Here is a 22,883-nt window from a genome sequence, read left to right on the forward strand (position 1 = left end):
AAATAAATAAATAAAAGAAAAATTAAAAAAAAAAAATTTTTTTTAAATATTAAAAAAAAAATAAATAACGATAATGTCGTTCATCATATTATATGTTATGAGGAATAATTTGCCCAGTGGACTAATTTGCAAAATAAATAAATAAATAAATAAATAAATAAAAGAAAAATTAAAAAAAAAAAAATATTTTAAAAAATATTAAAAAAAAAATAAATAACGATAATGTCGTTCATCAACTTCTTTCTGTTTGTTTAGAATATCACGTCAGCTGATATTTGGGCTTTTATGATCTTAAAAATAGTCTTTCTCCTCTTATAGAAGAAAATCTCTATATATAAAAAGCAAAATATGTGTGCACATTTTCTGTATGTCCGGCAAAGGGGGGGGGGGGGTTACCATGTCTTAGAACCGTTTATATACCCCCTAGATTATAATATGTACGATTTGCGAACGCGCGTCGTGTCTAGATTTATTTAGATCGACTTTTACAAAATTCTGGCTATTTCGGCTGGCCTCGCATGTGTTCGGCTTTTTCGTATAAAAGCGAAATTAATCTGGAGCAAAGGTGTGCTTCTTGGCCTCATGCCGGGAACGTCCAGAAAGCAATCAGCTTTTGATCAATGTGGGGAAAAACCCTTATATCAGACAATTGCTATTCATTGGGACACTTCCCTTTTATAAGGAGCACCCCTCCCCCCCCCCAACATCTTGGGTAAACAAAAACCAAAAAACTACCTCGCAGTAAAAGTTAACTGCGGTATTTCTATTTGACCTCATTAAATTCAAATTCACGCACCTGTCAATTTGTGCAAACAAACCCCAAAAAACTGCCTCGCAGTAAAAGTTAACTGTGCGATTTCTATGGCATGATATTTGACCTCATTTTTTAATGATTAATGGTTAAATAAATTCAAACGTCTTTCTGTAACTCTCCCTTTCTGGCCGAGCAGGTAAAGGTGTCAGGTTTTATTTTCCACCTTCTACCTACCAAAACTTTTGTTTTGATATCCCCCCCACCCAACATGCACACCTACAAACACCCGGGCAACACCGGGTACCCCGGCTAGTATAATATAAAATACTCAGATTCATATGGTATGATAATTCCGAACAAACACCAAAAAATTGAAAGCAAATTTTTCTTTTTTTCTTACCTGAGCTAAAGCGTCTTTCATGAGAGACCAATTGGGTATTCTCCAGGCGCTTTCTAACACTAAATGGGGGTTCGTGTTGCCTTTCGTACTCGCATATTCTTGGATGATGTCCCATTGGTTTAGTTCTTTCGCACAACGGATCCAATGTTCCTCCCACAAACGATATTCAGGAAGAACTGCAGGAGTTGCTGGAGCAGTGTTGTGCCCGATGCGAGCTTTATTCATAACCTGATAGGAAGTTTGCAAAGAAAATAATTTATTTTAGAAAAAAAAAAAAAAAAATTTAAAGTAAAAGAGAAAATATTCAAAACAAAAATAATAAAATAAATATAAATAAAATCTGTAGTTTCAGAAAGCCAATATAACTCAAGATTAAAAAATTAAAAACATTTAAGATTTAACGGTCAGAAAGACCAGACAAATGAGAAATTGTTTTTAATAAATATTACTATTTATCTATATATATAAAAGTCTATAATATAAATCTCACCTGTCTGTTTAAATGTTTGTATGTATGTATGTTTGTATGTCTGCCTAAAACTTTTGACAGAGGTGACGGATTTTCACAAAATTGGTATTGCCTTGAAGCTCGACCCTTCGGATGACAAATATTGAAAAATTGGCTAAAACCATTAATTCCTTCACCCTCAACTGAGCATTTTTCTACAGTGAGGAGTCGCTTTTTTTGCTGATATTTTCGAAAGTCATCCCATTTTATCAATTGACTAGCCTGAATTTAAACATTTGTCAGTTCCGGTTTGGCGATGGCCGCAACAGCAAAGACGTCATTTTTTTTCACATTCTTTTCCTCTTTCGCGATACAGGTTCTAGCTTACCTGCCTACTACCACTTTTTTTTTTTTTTTTTGCTGCCCAACACATACATCCAAACACCTGGGCAACGCCAGACACCCAGGCTAGTTACAAAAAATTTTTTTAAATTTTTTTGTTTCTTTCAAATTTTTGAAAATCAAAATATTTTGTTTCTTTCAAATTTTTGAAAATCAAAATATTCCTCTCTAGGAAATTGGACAGTTGGTTCTTCACACGTTTAACAGACATCAAAAAGTTGTAATCAGACAAACAAATATCATTTTGACTTAACTTCAAACATCTCAAGTCATGCCAGGGATTACCATCACCATGGCAAATAAGGGGGGGGAAATAAATAAATAAAAATGACTGTCCTATTTCCTGAAGATAAATATTTTATTATTCGAAAATTTGAAAAAAAAAAAAAATAAAAAAAAATGCAATTTTATTTTAAAATAAAATTGAAATATTAAAAACAATTTCATACTGGTGTTTCTAACAGTTAAATCTTAATTTATTATCAAACCATGAATTCATTTTTATTAAACACGTGTTTGACAGACGCCAGAAACTGTAATCGAACATATAATCATTTTGACTTAACTCCAAACAATTTCACTCGTCGAGTTTGTTTTTTTTAACTGTTAAATCTTAATTTATTATGAAATGTTTCACACAGTGAATTATTAAAAAATCATAGGTACTTGTACAGTTTAATCAAGACATTAAAAAATGAAAATATCGAAAAAAGGTTATATTGTACATATCCGTTATGGAATGAAGATCTCCAAAAAAAAAAAAAAAAATAAAAATATTTCACTTTCATCAAGTAGCTTTCTTTTTTTTTTTTTTTACAGCAAAAAAACAATTTGTTATGATACCGAGCAAAAAGTTTGATTTTTAGGAAGATAAGCTAGTATTAAAGATGGGGAGGGAGTGTCGGAGCTTTAAACTGAGTTATCTCCCCGTGGCATGTTAAAAAAATTCAAAGAGTAACAAAGGCGACGTCATCGCACACAGTAACAAAGGCGACGTCATCGCACACAGTAACAAAGGCGACGTCATCGCACACAGTAACAAAGGCGACGTCATCGCACACAGTAACAAAGGCGACGTCATCGCACACAGTAACGAAGGCGACGTCATCGCACACAGTAACGAAGGCGACGTCATCGCACACAGTAACGAAGGCGACGTCATCGCACACAGTAACGAAGGCGACGTCATCGCACACAATAAATAAAGGCGACGTCATCGCACACAGTAACGAAGATGTTGTTTGAATACTCACACTTTCGAGCGTGATTTGGGCCTGTTCAAAGAATCCGTGTTGTTCGTAGGCAATAGCAACAGCAGTCTCTGGATATTTACAACGTTTCTGCCAAAGTCCTGTCCACATGTCATCTTCGTTCAGAAGAGAATAAAGATCACACAGAGAATCTAACGTCTCCTGAAACGATAAGATAAATTAGGGGTTTTTAAAAAATTGAAAGAATTGCAAATGCGAAAAAGAAAAAAAAAAACTGCTCGATAACATTGTCGACCTCAACGTTGCTTTCAATGGTCTTTTTCTCCATATCTAAGACGACCATCACTTTTTATAACTATGTCGTCACACTTCAAACTTCCTGGACCCACCATCACAAGGGAACAAATAAAAAAAAGGAGAGAAACAAGAATCCGTCCACTTATTTTTTTTGTTTTAACAAAAACGGCTTTTATTACCATTACTTTCCAAACAATGCTTTTTTTTCTGTTCATTTTGTCTGCCATGAGATAAACAAATCCCAGCCATCTCAACACCAGCTTAAAAGTCTCTCACTGCCATTACTGGACCATGTGTCCATTTCACCAGACATGCGTTTTTCTATCCGCTTCTCTCCACAGGGTACATTTTTTCTCTCAACGCATATCGAGTCAAAAAAAAAAAAAAAAAAAAAAAAAAAAATCCGATCGCTTGCTTTGCGACCACACGCTGTATTTCTTTCTTTGTTTTTTGCGATGCAAATTTCTTGCGCCAATTTACATACTCTCTTACACTTATCTTTTGGCCGCGTTGTTGTCTCTCGCATTGATGCCTGCCAGGGGAGGTGCATACGAGTTCACAAGTATCAAAAAAATAAAATAAAACAAAAACAAAACAAATTCCGACACTATTTGCAAATATCCGTTGTATTCTGGGTGTGCGTCTGACACCATCGACCCTCTACACGCTAACGTCCACATCTACGTTCCATCAAGGACATATTTGTCAGTTGATGTAAACACATTTTGATCCTCTAATGCTCTCAATCTGGTTCAAGCCACGAGTTGCTTTCAACTGTGTCAAACTCACAACTCCTCTCAACTCTGTCTGCAACGGTCACGAACCCAAGACGGTCTGTAAACTCTTCCTAATTATTACAAACTGTCACAAAACTCAACCACCACTCTTAGAATTGCTAGTAAACTCTAAATATTAACCTTTATTGTCTGATTCTTTGTGTACATCCCTGCCATACCTTGATTAACAATCCTATTTTAGCTTTCTTTTGTCTATTTTGGTGAACAACCTCCTTTCTATTGTTCTGATGATAAACTACTCTTTTTTTTTTACAAAATGGATCCTAACACTTAGAATCAGAGAGAAAAAAATCTGACACAAATATTGACAAAGAAAAAACTGGCTCTACCTATCCCATAATAATCCGTCCCAATGTGTATGGAAGTAATAAGTCACATGGTGTGAAAAATTAAATTACTGACTTAATTTTATAAGTGTGTACACTAGTGAAGCATAATTTTTGTCACTTTTAGTGAACAAATAAACGTATCCTGAAAAATTTAAACAGTGGAATAAAAAGTTTAAATTTTAAAACTTTTTAAAGGATAAAAAATTATGAAAATATTTTTCAAATAAAACGAAATAAAATAAATAAAAATACAAAAAATAAATTAATAAAAACAAAAATACAAAAAATAAAAATAAAAAATAAAAAATATAAAAAAAAATTAAAAAAATATAAAATAAATAGATAAATAAATAAACAAACAAATACAATTAAATAAAGAATGAATAAAAATTCAATCAAAAATGCATAAATAAATAAAAATAAAAAATAAATAAAATAAACTATAAACAAAAATTTAAAAAATATTAAAACAATAAAGAAAATAAATTTTCAAAAATAAAATAAAAATTAGAAAAAATAATATAAAAAAAAAATTACCCCCCCATGTCTTATAATAATCCACCACAGCACTGCCGATACTAAACTTAGTAGTGTCAGAAATTCTTGTTACTTCTACCGAACTGTACAAGTAAAAGCCAAGCAAGTAATGGGACACTACGTAAAAATATCCTCAGCCAATTCGACAGCAAGATTCCACCCCTTCCTTGTAGGGTGCCCCCCCCAATGCTAAAGAGCCTCTAAAAGTTTCTCCTTGTACTGCTAGATTTTAGAATTCTAACATGTAAAAATTTAATTGTCATATGAACAGACATCTCGCTACTCAACTCCCTACTTAGCTTGTCCCAATATCTAGATTGTTTTTTTTTTTTTTTTATGGAAACAACTATGATTGAAAACAACTTTTATTAAAAGTATCAGAAGTGTTTTATTTTTTTGGGGGGGATTTTTACAATTAACAAAAACAATTTTGTAATCTGCTGAAAATCTGACTGCTGATTGGCTAATGGTGTCAGATTTTTCTTAGGAGCTTAACGTAAACTGCCAGGAGGTGTCGATACAACCTTGGGTCAAGTTCTCGATCAGTACCAAGGAATTTATATTTCAAATCTTTTGCAACAAAAAATAAAGCAACAATCTTTTTTTTTTTTTAACAATGGAGTCACGACTTACCTGATGAGGATTTGTGACGGGTTCAAATTGATATTCACTCCCAGGTCGATTTTTCACAACAGCCGTTGGTCCATTCTCAAATGCAATTTGCTCCAACATCAGGCATGCACGATGCCACAAGTTGTGACTGCGGCCCAAATACTAAAAGAGAAAATCAAAAGGATGTAAATGTTAAGCAAAGAAAAACAAAAATCTTACAAATTTTTCAGTGGGTAATATCCTCTACCACCCAACAATCTATTTGCTGGGTAGCCCTGCTCGTTAATTATAAGCAATAGTCACATAAAATTATATTTATATATATATATGAAAAATTTTTTAAGAATTTAAAAAAAAAATAAACATCTTATATATCCAAAGGAGTTAGAATTAAATTGTGAATATAGAGGAACACGAACTACATTTCTGGATTTAGATATAAAAAATGAGGATGGAAGTTTTGTTTATAAAAATATTTGATAAAAGAAACTCTTTCTCCTTTCAAATCGTTCGTGTGCCGCATAAAGATAGTACTTGCACAGTTTTTATGTTTTATGGAACCATTATGTCAGAGATTTTGAGAATAGCTCGCGTTACCTTAAAATTCATAAGTGTCAAGATTTTTTATAACACGTTTCCAATATTAAAAAAATATATATTCATATGACTCGAGATAATAAAACTCGAAAATCCAAAATTGGCCTAAAAAATCGTTTTGATTCGATTATTTAAATTGATAGAGGGTGAACTTTATTTTTTGCACCTTTTTCCAAAAAAAGTATGGAGGCCTGTAAGCAAATTTTCTCTATGGTAGTTAAGGAAGACTATTATATAGAGGCATTAACATACATATTCACACTTTTTGAGATATATATATATATATATGCACATAAAGTTATGAACAGTATATAAGGTCCGAGCAAAGCCAGGCGGAACTAATAGTATATATATATTATACACAGGCATATAGTAATGTGTAATAAGTGGCAAGCTTGTCTAAAAAAATAAATGCAAGACTTCAAATTGATACGTGAATTGTTCGCAAGAAAAATTCAGTTACAAGTTACATTTTTCTCAAAGTTGGATCTTCAATTCTTAGTGCGGACAACACTCTAAAATAAAACTGAAAATTACTTGAGACTTCTACCCAGTCGTGGCTGAAGAAACAAGAACAAGCTACCATTGTGGAATAAACGGTTCAAAATTCCATGAAGGTCGGAGTTTACATCAACCGAAACTTGAAAATAACTCGAGATGAGAACAGTAACCCAAACATTTTTTTTTTTTTTTACAAAAAAATGTTCCTTACCCTGAGTACAACTGGTCGAATCGGAATTGGAGGTGTACAAAGTGAAATGGACTCTAGGAATGTGTGCATGGCACTCGGTTGGCAATCTTTCTGAACAGTATGGCTGCCACTGGCTGTGAAAGGAGCCAATTCACCAGCCAATACCTGAAGGAGAAGGAAAATTTTAATCACAAAAATACATATTTGTATTAAACAATTGTTCATGACGCGTTGGATCAGCATTTCTTATATATATATATTTTTTTTTTTTTAAATATGTGGTGCTTTTTTAGAATTAAACCTATTTTGAAAACAAAAATACAGAAAGAATTTAAAAAAAAAAAAAAAGACTTTGATGTACATGCTTGTTACAGAATGAAAATATCATATTCCAAAAATCACGGAAATTTATCAAGTAGTTTTATTTTGAAATAAGAAAATCAAATTTATGGGTAACATTTTGGAAACAATTTTTTTTTGGGGGGGGGGGGGCCGGAAAACAAAAAAAAAAAAACGAATCAAAACCAAGGGAGGTAACTCCATCCAAATTAAATTTATTGTAATGCCTACAAAATCCCATGATTTTTTTTATTTTTATAAAAAATAAAACTATTTGATCAATTTATGTGATTTATGAAATATATTTTTTGTTTCTGAATTTTTGGGATGAGGATCTATATGGTAATATATCGTAATAATAATTAATAAATAAATACTGATATTTACAACTAGAAATGAAAAAAATGTTTCATCCAATGCCAGTAGGCGGAGGTGAAACGTGAACAAATTCTGCAAAATCTTTTCACGTTTTTTCTAATGGCTGGAAATACTTGATGCTTCACCAGGGCAATCAATGATATTTTTCATCGTGACGCCATCACTAGATGGGTTGCCTACCATGGCTTAAGAGAGGCCCATCTACCCTCAAGAGAAGGACAGACCGCGCCAGTTTCCCAACCTAGTATTTTTACCTCGCGGTAAAACTAAACAAGTAACTAGAAATAAAATAGGCTTAAGACTCCCAAAATTTGTACTAGAACTGTAAGCAAAGACACGTAAAGTAGTGGTTAGGGTTATTTGGAAAAAAAAAAAATCAATTGTAAAAGGGATTTTCATCTGAAAGCTCAATTCTCAATGTGGGCGACTGGAAGGTACAATTTCTGACAGAACAAGAACATTCTACCCTCGTGATATAAATAAAGAGTTCTGTTTGAAATTCCGTCCAAATTCTCGAGTTCGACAGAAACATTCCAGAGTTTGACAAGATACACCTGAAGAAGGTCGGAGGTTACATCGACTGAAACGTGAAAATGATACAGTAGTCGGATGAATCCAAATAATAGGAATGATATTTTTCGTTTCGTCACGGATACATTTTTTAATATCTCCGGGAAATTCTGGACAAGCACCCAAATCTGTACTCGGAGATCATTTTTGCGCTTGCTATATTATCACATCTTTGAAAATTCGAACTTTTAAACAAACATAGACGTCCATAGCAATTAGTCTGATTTATTTCTTACCATCTGTCATCTAAGCTTCAGCCTCTGTTCCATCAACGAAATATAGCATCCCTCTGCCTGTTCTACAAGTACTTTAACGGTGAATGCTCCAACAAACTGTAAGCAATTGTACCCCCCTCAACGTAAATATCGACAAACAGCAAAATCCCACCCCTTCACAGTTGAGATCCCTAGATGCAAGAAAGCCTTCTACTCCAGTAGTTTCTTCCCCAGAACCGCTAGACTTTGGAATTCTCTTCCGGGTTCCTGCTTCCCCAACTATACTGAGATGCAGAAGTTCAAGTGTAACGTAAACCGACATCTTGTTGCCCAACTCCCCACATAGTACCCCTGTAGCTTATGTCCCTGATAGTATCCCCCTACATCAAAGTGGCAACGTGCCTTGTTCGGGGTTAAAAAAAATATATATATATATATATATATATATATATATATATATATAAAGCAGTAGTGTGTGTGTGTGTGTGTGTGTGTGTGTGTGTGTTTGCATGTACAACTCTTCTACAGTCTACACCAGTGGACCGATCATAACCAAACATGACATGATGGTCTACGACCTAGGGATGGTGCACATTATTTTTCCAAAGGTTAAGGTCCGGACATAGCTAATTATTAGATAAATGTATTCTTGCTTTGTTTTAGCATAATTACATTTTCAGTTTGTAAAATGTTTCCTAACACATAATTTAACACAAAAATAAAATTAGAATCAGATTTACTGCAGTTACTGAGGATTATTATTTAAAAAAAAAAAAAAAAAAAAAGCGAAACAAGCTTACCTGTTGTTGTTTTTCTGACAATGTTTTCCAAATTCGTGGGAAAAGATGCAACCACATTGGATGAGCCAAATCTGTGCTGCTATGGCATAACTGTGCCAAGGCGTTCAAAAATAAAGTCGACTATAAAAAAAAATAAAAAAAAATCATGTTTAATATATTAGTGATGGGACGATTCCAATATTTTTTCCCCCAATTCAGATACAATTACTGATTCCATAATAAATTCCCAATTCCGGCCGGGTCTTTATAAATCTAAATATTTAAATATAAAATTGTCACCCCCCCGCCTCCCCCAATCACCATAAAAACACGTTAGATTTTAGTTTTAATTTAAAAATCAATATTTACTTTTTTATCATTACTACCAGCAGTAGATGATTCTTGTTTTAAACAAAATCAAATAAAAAAGACAAAAGAATCGTTTTGGTATTGGAAAATAGACACAAATTTTTCTAATTGGGTAACACATTAGCACAAAAAAAAAGCATACAAAAAAACGGGTTGTTAATTAACGATGTTTTGACAGACACACACACACACACACACATATATATATATATATTTCTTTTTCATTCTAGTTACCATAAAATAGTCAATCTATAATCATGATTTTTTTTTTTTTTTTTTAATACTGTTTTTTTCCATAGGCATCTTACACGTGTTTCATTGCTGTTATAGGAATTCAAAAATTGAATAGACATTAGTGATGGGGCAATTCCACCCCCCCCCCCCGGATTTTGATACTATTACCGATTGCATACTAAATTCCCAATTCCAATACAATCACAGTTTCCAATTCTTTATAAATCTCTAAATATTTAACTATAAAACCATTATTTTTCCTGATGAACGCACAAACGTGTTAGATACCCCCGACAAACCCGACAAGCTACTAAGTCTCATCCCTTTACAGTAGAGATCCCTAGGTGCAAGAAAGCCTTTTACTCACATAGTTTCTTCCCCAGAACTGCGGGTCTATGAAACTCCCTTCCAAGATTCTGCTTTCCCAACTGCACTGATATGCAGAAGTTCAAGTGTAATGTTAACAAACATCTTTCTACTCATCTCCCTTCATAATGACCCTGCTAATTAAGTCCCTGCTAGTAGCCCCCCCCCCCCCTGCTTCAAAGTGGCACTGTGCCTTGTTTGGGGTGAAAACTGAAAAAAAAGAAAAAAAAAAAAAAGTGCAAATCTTCTCAAACATACTGGTTTATGTTGTGATCTGTTAAGCTTTACTGTTTGTTTCAAATCAATGTTCATTTTATTATTACGACCAGCAGTGGAAGATTTTGTTCGAAAAAATAATCAAATAAAATAATTCAAAGAATCGTGTTTGGCATGGAGAAATAGGCACAGATTTTTTTTCGATTCCAATACCCCCAAAAGTTCCCATTTTTCCGATTTCCGATTCTGATCAATTGCCCGAACACAAATATTTATTAGAACTTTTTCCCAAAGGTTTAATCTATTAAAATCTATTAGCCAGTGGCAATGTACACATATCAATAAAAACTGACACAAATATTAAGCGACATGATTAATATTTCTGTAATCGAGCATTCATACATATTTGCAAAGAACAAAACAAGGAAAACAACATTTTTTTTTTTTTTAATGTTACAAATTGTTTCGACATTAACTAGACAATTTTTAACTTTATATTGTTTAAAAATCTTATCATATTAACCTTGTATTTCTTTCAATAAGTCTGATGAGATGCAAACCATGGAGATTTTTGAACAATATAAAGTTAAAAATTTTCTAAAATTCGAAAAAATACAAAATATGACGTAATCTTTTTCCTTGTTTTGAATTTTGTAAATATATATAGATGTTATTTGTTTTTGCAATACGTTTTGAATGAATTCATTTATTTATGAAAGTGCATTTTTACCTAAATGCGAGTTGGGAATAATTTTCACTTTAACCAATTTGGTACCCCTATATGGGGAGCAGCATATATATTGTTTTTAAAATATAATTATCCACGGACACGTGAAACACTTGTCAGCGGATAATTATATTTTAAAAACTATATATATATATATATATGTGTGTGTGTGTGTGTACGTAAAAAAAAAAAAAAGATGGGTATAATTTTGTATACTTCATTCACCTTGACTTTCCGCAAGTTTTCTAAAAATAACGTCTGTTTCAAGACGAGTCCTGGTAAACTCTGTTTCATTTCTTGACTTTCTCGTTTCTGAGAATCTTTCGGAACCGTTTCTTCATTTGGAACAGAGTTCAGGGCAATCTCTATATCTTCCTGGAAAAAAAAACAAGAAAAAAAAAATTTGTTTTTTAAATTATAATTATATATTCATATTTGGGAATAAACTTTTGAAAGGCATTAATAGTTACATGCCGACACTCCCATTCATAAAATTATGACAGTTTATTCAAAAATAAGTTAAACATTAGAATGCAAATTTGGTTACTTGTAGAATTAAATTTAAACCTATGTTACTCCTGGTTTGGTGATGGTCGCAACAGCAAAGACGTCACGTTTTTTTTTCTTTTTCACGTTCTTCTATTTCGCAGTAAGAGTTTGAGCCTGCCTACTACCACTTTTTTTTTTTTTTCAACACACACCTGCAAACACCTGGGCAACACCGGGCACCCAGACTAGTTCAAAAATAAGTTGACCATTGGAATGCAAAATTTTTTTTTTTTTTACAAGGAGGTCACCACTTATCAAGGCCCGGAAGCTACTCAGGGATAAGGGTTATTGCATGTACAGTACGTTGTACGTTAGTGTTGAGATTTCATAAAGTGTCTACTTAAGGGGGCGGTTCATCAGGAATTTGTTTACACTGGATTTGAAGACATCCAAGTTGTAGTCAGGTGGGAAACAGGCAGACGGAACAGAGTTCCACTGGCATGCTGTTCTAAGAAAGAAGCTGTGTTCATGGAATCTACGTTTTGATTTAGGCACAGATAGAGAGTGGGGAAAATTTTTGACAGTGGCTTCAGCTAGACGGGTGTTTTTCGTAAAGGATTGGCGAGGGGGGGACCAGAGATTGGAGCTCAATTTAGTCACTTAAAATGCAAAAGTCAGTACAAGGACTCAATCGTGCTTTAAATGGAAATATTCATTTTCAATGGGGTCATCTTATCAAAAAAAAACCCTACTGTTGACTTTATATGCCAGGCCCTTCTGCTTGTGCAGTGATAAAACTTAAATGCACTTGTAATGTTGTGTAAGAGTTTTAACTTTTATCAAAATAAAACTGTTCATTCTTTAATGATTCAATAATCTTCGATTATTAATATTCATCAGAGATATTCCGCTAGAAAACCTATTTAAGAACACTCCCAGGTCCATAAATTTAAAAAAAATAAATAAATAAATAAAAAGCTGAGCATGCGGGGGTTTCCCTTCACGTGTTAAAAATTATTCACTATAACTAATATTTGTGCAAAATTTCCCAAAAATTCAAAGTGTGGTTATTGAGAAACAAATGAAGAGATGAATGATTTGGGGGCAATTTTACGCCTATAATGTCCTCTAGGTGGGGCAACCAGGGTTATTCTGGAAAATCCATTCTGGCAAAATTTTACTTTCAACATGATTAATGTTTGTACAAAATTTCTTTTTAAAATCTGAAGCGTAGTTATTAAGAAAGTGCAAACAGACAGACAAACGAGTGAATTACTAGGCCCAATCCCTCCTTTGTTGGGAGACTAAAAAGAATCAGCCCAGCCTTTTAGGAGTCCATAGGAAACGAACACCAACACAAAGTGCCTTTAACATATAAGTGGAGATTATAAGTATATTTAAACCAAAGACTTACTTCATCCTTATTTCCATCAACCGATTCTACGTCCATGGCCTCTTCTTTCATTTTGAGAATGGTCGAGAAAGCAGCGCGTTCCTGGCTGTCGGCCATATTAATCACGGAGCAGACAGAAGGAAGGAGGTTCATCTGAGATGAGCTTTGAATGTTCTGGTTCACAACGGCCACGGAAAGGAGCAACTGTAAAATAAAACACAATATCATTCATCGTTAACGAGTAGGAAAAATGTATGGGATGACATTGCAGTGCCTATAGACATTAGGTGCAGCAACAATAACAATTGGTAAATTACAATAAAACAATTAGCAGAACCTGTGGAAATTCCACGGTGATCGAAAAATTTCTTAAAACACATTAAATAGAATGAATAAAAAATAAAAGAAAACAAATTACAACAAATTTAAAATAATTTTTAAGCAAATTCTTTTTAAAAGAATTGAAAAAAAAAAAAAAAAATAGAATTATTTTTGCAATGAAAATTCTTTTTTTTAAAGCTAAAAAGGATTGAAAAAAAAAATTTAGAATTTTTTTTTTCAATGAAAATTCACCACACGTGTTTTTGTTTTTTTTTTCCGAATAATTTTTTTTATATCTTGTATATAATAAAAGAGGTGCACCCCCCCCCCTGGATGAAACTACCGTAGGTTGACAAAAACAGATGGCACATAAAAATTTATTACGTTTATGCCATTAACCATTACGTTATTTAACTGTAGAACGCGATTACGTACACATTAATATGTAATATTAAACCATTACATTCATAAATAATAAAGGAACAGATGACAATTCAGTTGCACATTTTTTTTTTAATTTTAAAAAGAAACTGATAATTTTTTTTTCAATTTTAAAAAGAAACTATGATAAATTTTTTTATTTCAATTTTAAAAAGAAACGATAATTTTTTTTTCAATTTTAAAAAGAAACTATAAATGATAAATTTTTTTTTTAATTTTAAAAAGAAACTATAAATGATAAAAATTTTTTTTTGATTTTAAAAAGAAACTTTGATAAAACTTAGTCTTCTCTCAACATGACTTTTTTTTTAAATCATAAAATTATAAAATAAAATTTTAATCATTAAATTATAAAATAAAAAAGCCAATTCGAAACTGTAAACAGACAGCCAAGTTCTTTTGTTTTGAAAATTTTGGGGAGAGAAAAGGGTTTTAATGATTTTTAACTGATAAAGAGCGACTATAAAGGGAGGTAATTCATTTCCCAATTAATGGTTGCAATGATATTTTTTGTGACACTGGACGTATGCACAAGTAAATTAATATTTAGATGTCTCTCACGGTTTTTTCAATAAAAAAATAAAAATAAAGAAAAATCTGTAAGATGTACATATCCGTGAGGAAACAAAAATATTGGTAGTAGTCAGCTAACATACTTCCTAGTTTTTCTCTCATGCCTATCTCTCCCCTGTACTCCTTATGTTTTCCTGACCTGTTTATAATTTCATAAGCATATTTCTTATAACTTTTGAAAGAAAATAATTCTTTTTTTTTTTTAATTTGGTTATTAGTGCAAATAAAAACTTTTTTTTAGCTGTATAATTTTGTTCATTTTTTTTAGCTGTATAATTTTGTTCATTTTTTTTAGCTGTATAATTTTGTTCATTTTTTTTTAGCTGTATAATTTTGTTCATTTTTTTTAGCTGTATAATTTTGTTCATTTTTTTAGCTGTATAATTTTGTTCATTTTTTTTAGCTGTATAATTTTGTTCATTTTTTTTAGCTGTATAATTTTGTTCATTTTTTTTAGCTGTATAATTTTGTTCATTTTTTTATCTGTATAATTTTGTTCATCTTTTTATCTGTATAATTTTGTTCATTTTTTATTTCACCACTTAACAAAAACACACACAAAAAAAAAAAAAGTTGAAAACAATTTGGACGTTACCTCAATACATTGTTTAATCCAATAGTGGCCTTGCATGTGTTCCCAGTTTTGCGAACAGCAGATGTAGAGCAATCGATCGAATAAACGTTTACGCACACTTTTATCAAACACCTGCACGAGAGAACAGATTCAAATTTAAAATTTCCAATGGACAGTAAATGAGGATCATTTTACAGAAAATTTATACATGTAACTTTTCCTTAACTTTAACTAAATTCTAAAATAATGTCATGTTTTTCGAGGTTTTCACATAAGTCTTAAAAAAAAAGGAAAAAAAGGAAAAAAAGGAAAAAGGAAAAAAGGGAAAAAAAAGGAGAAAAAAGGGAGAAAAAAAGGAAAAAAAGGAGAAAAAAGGAAAAAAGGAGAAAAAAAGGGAAAAAAAAGGGAAAAAAAGGAAAGGAAAAAAAGGAAAAAATAAAAAGGAAAAAAATAAAAAAAAAAGAAAAAAGGAGAAAAAAGGAAAAAAGGAAAAAAAGGAGAAAGAAAAAAAAGGAAAACAAGGAAAAGAAAAAAAAGGAAAAAAGGGGTAAAAAAGGGGAAAAAAGGGAAGGAAAAAAGAAAAAAGGGGAAAAAAGGGAAGGAAAAAGGAAAAAAGGGAAGAAAAAAGGGGGTAAAAAGGAGAAGAAAAAAGGGGGAGAAAAAAAAAGGAAAAAAAAAAGTAGAATCTTATTTGAGGGAAAGTGATTCAGTATAAGCTGTTATTACATGTGTTTATTTTTTTTTTTTTTTTTAAGTAAACATTCAAAATAAGATATCTATATAATTATAAAATTGTCAATCGTTCGGGTATCCTTCCTATTTGCTTTAATCTTGTCTTCAACGATCAGATGGTCCCATCTTTTAAAAAGGGGTAACAGGTGAATTTTATAAAAATATATTTTACGAAACTTAATGGTATCCAGTCGCAAAGACGTTCTATCCCCCACCACCATAATAATGTAATTCATAAGTTTAAATGTAGTTGCAGTGCTGACTATGTGGGTCGGACGAAGACTTGATAGTAGAGTCCACCAGCACATACCTAGCGAAATCAGATGTCCTTAGAGTCTTTTATAGCTGAACATTTGCTTAAAACCCCGGCATGTGCCACAAACTTTAGCATTGACTCATTCACTATCATCCAAAGATCTTGGAGAGTATTCACTTTTGCTTGAAGAAGCCTTACTTCTGCAAGCATATATTTAGGTTTAAACGTGATCAGTCTCTAGGTGATATCATACATATCGGTATTTTAGTGTATCCCGTTTTTTTTTATTTTGTTTTTCTCTAATACACTATATTGTTATTTTTTTAAACGTATCATCTCATATTTTAAACTATTGTTTTAGAAATGTCTTGATAATACCTCCCTTTTTCTCTCTACAACTTCTGAACCATTGAAACAAATGATTTTTTTAATGAAAATTTGCTCTAGATAAGACAAAGCCACTTGATGTAAGGAACTTAAAAATCAAAAACTAGCACATGATAAGTGTTAGATGGATCGATTCCTGATCAGAAAACAGCAGAAACATTGCTCATAGAATCATATTCAAATTAAAAGACTTTTTTTTTTTTTTTACATAAATAAAAGAAACCGGTATAGAGCCAAAATGTGTTCTTTCAGTTGTTATAAGTGCTGAACTGCTTTAAGTGTGATTGAAACTGAAAATTATTTGAAATATATATATATATATTTTTTTTACCTCCACAAATTTTTGTCGGATGTGATATTGATTGCATCGTAATCCAGCAAGGAAAGCTGGTTCCAACTTGCAGGTAAGTTCACTTCCTGTTAGGCTTTCATCTCTACAAGAAAAATAAAGATTTTTTTTTTACATTTGAATCTTTTTTCAATGATTTAACAGCAATAAAAACAAAGAAAAAAAAAGATTTTAATAGAAAATTTTGACTAAGTTATCTCCCTTTATTAGAACTCTTCAAATCAAAAAATAAGAATCCACTTTCTCCCACATCAGACATCATTCAATTCAAATGTAAAAAGAATGAAACTAACATTATATGCATTCTATTAATTCATGAATAAAAAAATTATATATGATGAATATTTAGAATTTCATTTATTTAAAAAAAAAAAAAATCTTAATGATCTTAGTACTCATCATGGAACGAAGAGGTTATATTCCGAAAATCAAGTAAATTGATCAAGTATTTTTTTTTATTGAAGAAAATCAAATTTTATGATTTTAAGAGATTACAGTTTTTGGCAGGCATTGATGTGGCGAAATAGAAATAGTTTTGTTAGTAGAACAAAGTTGTCTGCCCTTGAAAAAATAATACCTATTATTGGAAATTTATCAATGTTGCTGGGTCTTTAAATACTGAAGAGTTGTCTCCATTTGGCTCTTATTTAACAGCGTTATAAGCAACTTAAAGTTGCCTCTGTTTGTTAAGACATGAGTGTGTTTTTAGGATTGGGTCACTTGGAGTTATCTCCTCTTTGAATAGAAAAGAAGCTTGCCTTTTTTCTGTTGTTCTTGGCATTCGGGCCGGGATCAAAGTGTAGTATCTGTTGTGCAGATGATGCACTTAAGGTAATTTGTACCAGTCAATGGAGGGAAAACCCTCTATACTGGGACAATTATTATTTTTGGTAACCAGAGTGTCCCCTTTTTGCCTACTTTTAGGGGAGCTGGTTTTTTTACCCCACATTAAAAATGGCCTTGTGCCTAATTTGCTTTGGTGGGGAAGCAAATAAATACTTCCTCTTTGACTGCGTACTTACAAAGGCACGTATGTGATGTGTCCTTTCACTTTATGTTGTAAATATGTAACATAAACAGAAAGGCTAAAAAATGTTACATTGTTAATTTGTTTTAATTTGTCATCTTTGATATAACTTCCAGTATGAAGTCATTTAAAGGAAGAAAAGTCAATTATTTTTTTTTCATTTACCTCACAATTAACTTAAGTTATTGATTAACCTAACACCTATTCGATTGCATCCAGCTCATCATAAAATTTGATTTCCTTAAAAAAAAAAAAAAAAAAAAAAAAAAAACCTACTTGATCAATTTACATAATTTTTGGACAATGGCATCTTTGTTCTGTGACATAAGAGATTTTACTGCATTTTTTAAATAATCCTTTAGCTTAAAAAAAACTAACAAGAAAGAGTAAAAAATGGAATGAGGAAAAAAAGAAAATTAAGCAAAATAAATACCTGTAAATGTAGTTGACAAGCTCAAGGAACTGGGCATTCAATTCTATATCATCGGGGAACCTCCTCTCAACGTGATGCATCAGTTTACACAGAAGTATGGCCTTTTCACGAATGGACGGCGATTGGTTTATGGCAACTGGATCCTGAGGGCAAAGAAAATGCAGAAAAAATACATTTTGTAATATTACAGAAACTGACATTCATCTGCAAGTTGGTAGCCGCAATCGCAATTGTCGGCTGAAGAAAGCACAGAAGCGGCCCATTTAATATTTGGATTGGAACAGTGAAGGCAGGTGTGGAGCTAATATCCAAGATATGCGTATTAGTGTTTGGTGCTTAAACAGAGGAGTCATTGGCGGATTTGTAAGCATGCACTGCCTTAATTTGCAGCGGATTCAACCCTAGATAAATGCTGTTACAGTTATAAAAGCTGGCATTTTTAAATTTTTATGGGAATCACTCCAAACAAAGCAAGACACTTAAAAGCATATATATATATATATAATATAAAGCTGAATGTGTGTGTGTCTGGTCACGAATAGGCTCCTATATGGTTGACTATTTTAAAAAACTAATTACATATAATGATAGAAGATGTATCGAGACACAGGAATGGGTATGTTTGATCTGGCAGAACAGTGGTTCATTAAAATTGTGGGGTCTGTGTTCGCGCCTGGTCCACAAAGTATGGAAATAAAAATTTTTAAAAAAAACGTTTGCAAGTGTTTTTGATATAGATGTACATAATACTTTGATAAGTATGTTTTAACTTAAATAGGGATGGTATAATAAAATTGTGGGGTCTGCGTTCGCGCCTGGCCTCCATAGAATGGAAATAGGCACAAACTTTAATAAAGACTTTTCATATCTATCTGCGCAAGTATACTTTGATAATTATGTTTCAGTTTGAACAAATATGGTATAATAAAATTATGGGGTGTTTGTTCGCGCCTGACCTCCATAGAATGGAAATATATCACAAAGTTTAACAAGGTTTTTTAATATAGATCCACAGAATATTGTGATAAGTGTTTCAGTGTGAACAGGTATAGTATAATAAATTATGGGGTTTATCTATTTTATTTTTACTTTCATCATATTTTGCTTTGGTTTTGATACCCCTAAATTCGAAGCTATCTCTTTACAACCCTTCCTTTTCATAACCTATCACACTTTCATAAATCAGAGTCCATTTTGTGTAGGTTGTTTTTGAACCCAGTCAACGATGGGTACTTTTGCTAGTATATATATATATATATATATATATATATATATATATATAAAACGAATGAATTACAAAAGTCTATATTCCAAAGTTCATGATGTTGACCATCTTATAATTTATTCCTTTAATTCAGTTGATATTTACAATTCTTGACAGTATTTGTTTCGTAGCGCAAAATCAATCACTTAATTATTATATTAATCAGTGAATCTATTTTGCCCTTAACTCATCAGAAGAAATAGCAACAATCAATCCGTGAAAAGGAAATAAAGTGTGATTTGACATGATTCAAATCAGAAAAATGGAAGAGAAACTCAAAACCTTTTATTTACCGTGAATAAAAGGTTTTGAGTTTGACAAAGATTTGATTTCGATTAGACTCACCTGAAGAAGGTTGGATGGAGGTTACCTCAATTGAAATGTGAAAATAACACTTAGTCCAACTAATAACATAAGTGTTAAATTCTGTTAAAAATCAGTTTTTGTGTGAAAAAAAAAAAAATGTTCAATAATAACTCTAACCCCCCTTTGCCTAAAATCCTTAGACATGAATTCTTACAAATATGCTATTGATATGAAAATGGTATTAGTTTGCTTTTTAAGTGTGTGCAAATATTGTTGTCTATATATTTTACGGTTCGCACTTTTAAAAAACACTGATAACCATGGTTTTTGTAATCAAACGTTAAATTGTTAAAAATTAGTTTTTGTGTGAAAAGAATGTTCAAAGTTTTCTTTGTTTTTTTTTTTTTTAATGCAAGTAAAAACAAAACAAAATGGAAAGAATCAGAGTGCATCCATAAAGAAGGTTTGGAGGTGTGTGTTGAGCAAAAAAAAAAAAAATGTGGTAATGGGCAGGCAGGCAGGCAGGCTCGAACTAAGCAAGTGAGTTTGGGCAACGGGTAAGAGTTAGTATGATGTGGTGTGTGTCAGTAATGGCAGAAGTTTGTTTTTATCTCACTTCTCTCTTTGTTTTGACTTATATTTACATCACCCCACATTCCTTGATCAGAATCTAATTGTTCATTTACTTTTTAACTTCGATTTGAAATTTTGATTGTTTTATTGTTCTGCCTTTTAGCGATTCCAATCCTAAGGGCCGCAAATGGATGGTAACATTTAATGCTAGCAAGACTAAGCTGCTCTTTCTTAATTACAAGACGCCTCTCCAACCACCGATATCCATGACAAATAACATCCTACCTTCTTCCTTAAAACTCCTCGGCCTAACATTAACAGGCAATATAAACTGGAACAAATACATTGAGGACTTTGCAAAGGCTGCTGCAAAGAAGGTGGGTTCCCTCTATCGAGCTAGAAAACTACTCACATCTGGGCTGGTGCATTTACCACGAGCCTCTCCCTCTTGGATAGGATCCAAAAAACAGTTTTCAATCTAATACGTCCCACTTTGTCAACTAAGCTTCAACCCCTGTCCCATTGCTGCGCTGTTTTACAGATATTTTAATGGAATGTGTTCTGAGGAACTCGTTACACTTGTGTACCATCAACGTACATATCCCCGACAAACCCACTTAGCAACAAAATCACACCCCTTCACTGCTAATGTGCCTAAATGCCAGAAAGCTTTCTTTCTTTCGTTGAACAGCTAGACATTGGAATTCCCTTTCTGCTACCTGTTTTCCCGGCTGTACTGATATGCAGAATGTAAACCAACATTTTGTTAATCTTTCCAAATAGTAGCCCTTACGTCCAAGTGGCGATATGTCTTGTTAGGAGTAAACGGGAGTCAAAAAAAAAAAAAAAAAAAAATCTTGAGTTAAATGTTTTGCTCATTGTTTCATAATTTTAATAATTTTTTTTATACATTTTTTTTTTTAAATAATTTAATACTTTTTTAATAAATTTTTAATACTTTTTAAAATTTTCTTAATACTTTTTTAATAATATTTTTAATACTTTTTAATAATTTTTTTTATACCTTTTTTTATAAATTTTTAATACTTTTTTAACAATTTTTTTTAATAAACTAAAATACAATTAGAATTATATTTAAAAATTCACTGACATTCATAATTTCTGAATTCAGAATTATCTCCCGTTGGAAACATTACGGAATTTTTCGGACGTAATCTCCTGCAACTTGTAAGTACAGCGTCTATTGTATAAAAGCGAAAATGTGTGTGGGTGCATTTTTTTGTGTAGGTCCGCCAAAAACTTTTTTTTCGGGAAGGGGGGGGGGTCACCGTTTCCTAGAACTTTTTATATGCTCCCTAGATTATAATATCTACGATTTGCAAACAAACGTCGTCTTTATCTTTTATCTGAGCAACTTTTATGTTACAAAATTCACACTGCGATTTCATTTCTCTATGGCGTGATGTTTGACCTAGAAAAGCACACGTTGACGTTCGTTTAACCTTTTTTTAATTAATTTCAACCATTCTCACTTCTCTGCCCTCGTAGCGTTATGACAAGTCATCAGGCTTTCTTTTCTGACATCACTTCAAGGCTTCAGTTTTGTAGCCTACCTCCCTACCAAAAGTTTTTTTTTTCTTTTACACCGACAAACACCCAGGAAACACAGGGTAGCCCTGCTAGTCTAATATATAAAAGGCAAAATGTGTGTGTGTGTGTGTGTGTGTGTGTGTGTATTTGTATGTCTGCCAAAATCTTTCGACACCCGCAACTGATTCAAAAACTGATTAAAAAGCTTGTGCGTGTCTGAATACTCTTTATGTAAAATTTCAAATGTTTAAACCCAGAAGAGACTGCAAAAGTCAAATCTTTTGAACTTTAACCCCCTGGCAGCCAATTCCTCTGTCAAAAACTTATTAAAAAGCTTACCCTATGTCTGAATACACTATATGTAAAATTTTAAATGTTTAGACCAAAAAATGGCTGAGTAATTTGGTAGAGAAATTTAACTTTTACCTCAATTTTGACCCCATAACATTTGTTTTTGGCTCAATTCAAATTAAAAAGTTTGATCTATGTCCAAGTAACCTACATCGAAAATTTCACGTTTAGACCCAAAATTAGTGGAGGAGTTTGGTAGAGTTTTCAAAGGTCAAATTCGACCCGTTGAAAGCCAAATTTCTGGCTGAAAACTGATTTAAGAAGATTTTCAAAAATCTCAATACCCCTTATGTCAAATCTCGAGTCTGTAGACTGAAAATTGACAGAGTAGTTTGGTAGGGAAATGTACACACACACAATTTCATTTTTATGGATATATAGATTTGAATTGGAAAAATTTGTATCCATTTTCTGATGGCAAAAAAAAAAACGATTCTTTTGTTTAAAACTTAATTATTGCTTGTAACACTGATAAAACAATGAACATTCCTTGATTTTAAAGTTCCAGTAAAACTAAAATCTACGATCAACCCAAACGTATTACAATTGCAAAAATATGTGCACGTGCTTCATGCAGTTTTACAATAATTTAAAA

The 22,883-nt window shown here is 32.1% G+C and overlaps 1 protein-coding gene across 1 annotated transcript in view; it reads right to left on the reverse strand.

Moving 5' to 3' along the window:
• LOC145263613 (transformation/transcription domain-associated protein-like) overlaps positions 1–22,883 on the reverse strand; it is a 334,985-nt gene that overhangs the window by 84,581 nt on the left and 227,521 nt on the right. Inside the window, exons 59-68 of the mRNA XM_080120456.1 lie at positions 18,244–18,386; positions 16,766–16,868; positions 15,081–15,191; positions 13,172–13,354; positions 11,494–11,643; positions 9,378–9,497; positions 7,097–7,240; positions 5,809–5,949; positions 3,258–3,416; positions 1,155–1,382 (exon numbers count right to left, since the gene is read on the reverse strand). Coding sequence (XP_079976582.1) covers positions 1,155–1,382; positions 3,258–3,416; positions 5,809–5,949; positions 7,097–7,240; positions 9,378–9,497; positions 11,494–11,643; positions 13,172–13,354; positions 15,081–15,191; positions 16,766–16,868; positions 18,244–18,386 — 1,482 coding nt within the window. The remainder of the gene's footprint in view (positions 1–1,154; positions 1,383–3,257; positions 3,417–5,808; positions 5,950–7,096; positions 7,241–9,377; positions 9,498–11,493; positions 11,644–13,171; positions 13,355–15,080; positions 15,192–16,765; positions 16,869–18,243; positions 18,387–22,883) is intronic.

The sequence above is a fragment of the Euprymna scolopes genome, chromosome 39 (assembly GCF_053919585.1).
Source record: "Euprymna scolopes isolate OS-2025 chromosome 39, ASM5391958v1, whole genome shotgun sequence".
In the NCBI taxonomy this organism is placed as follows: Eukaryota; Metazoa; Mollusca; class Cephalopoda; order Sepiida; family Sepiolidae; genus Euprymna; species Euprymna scolopes.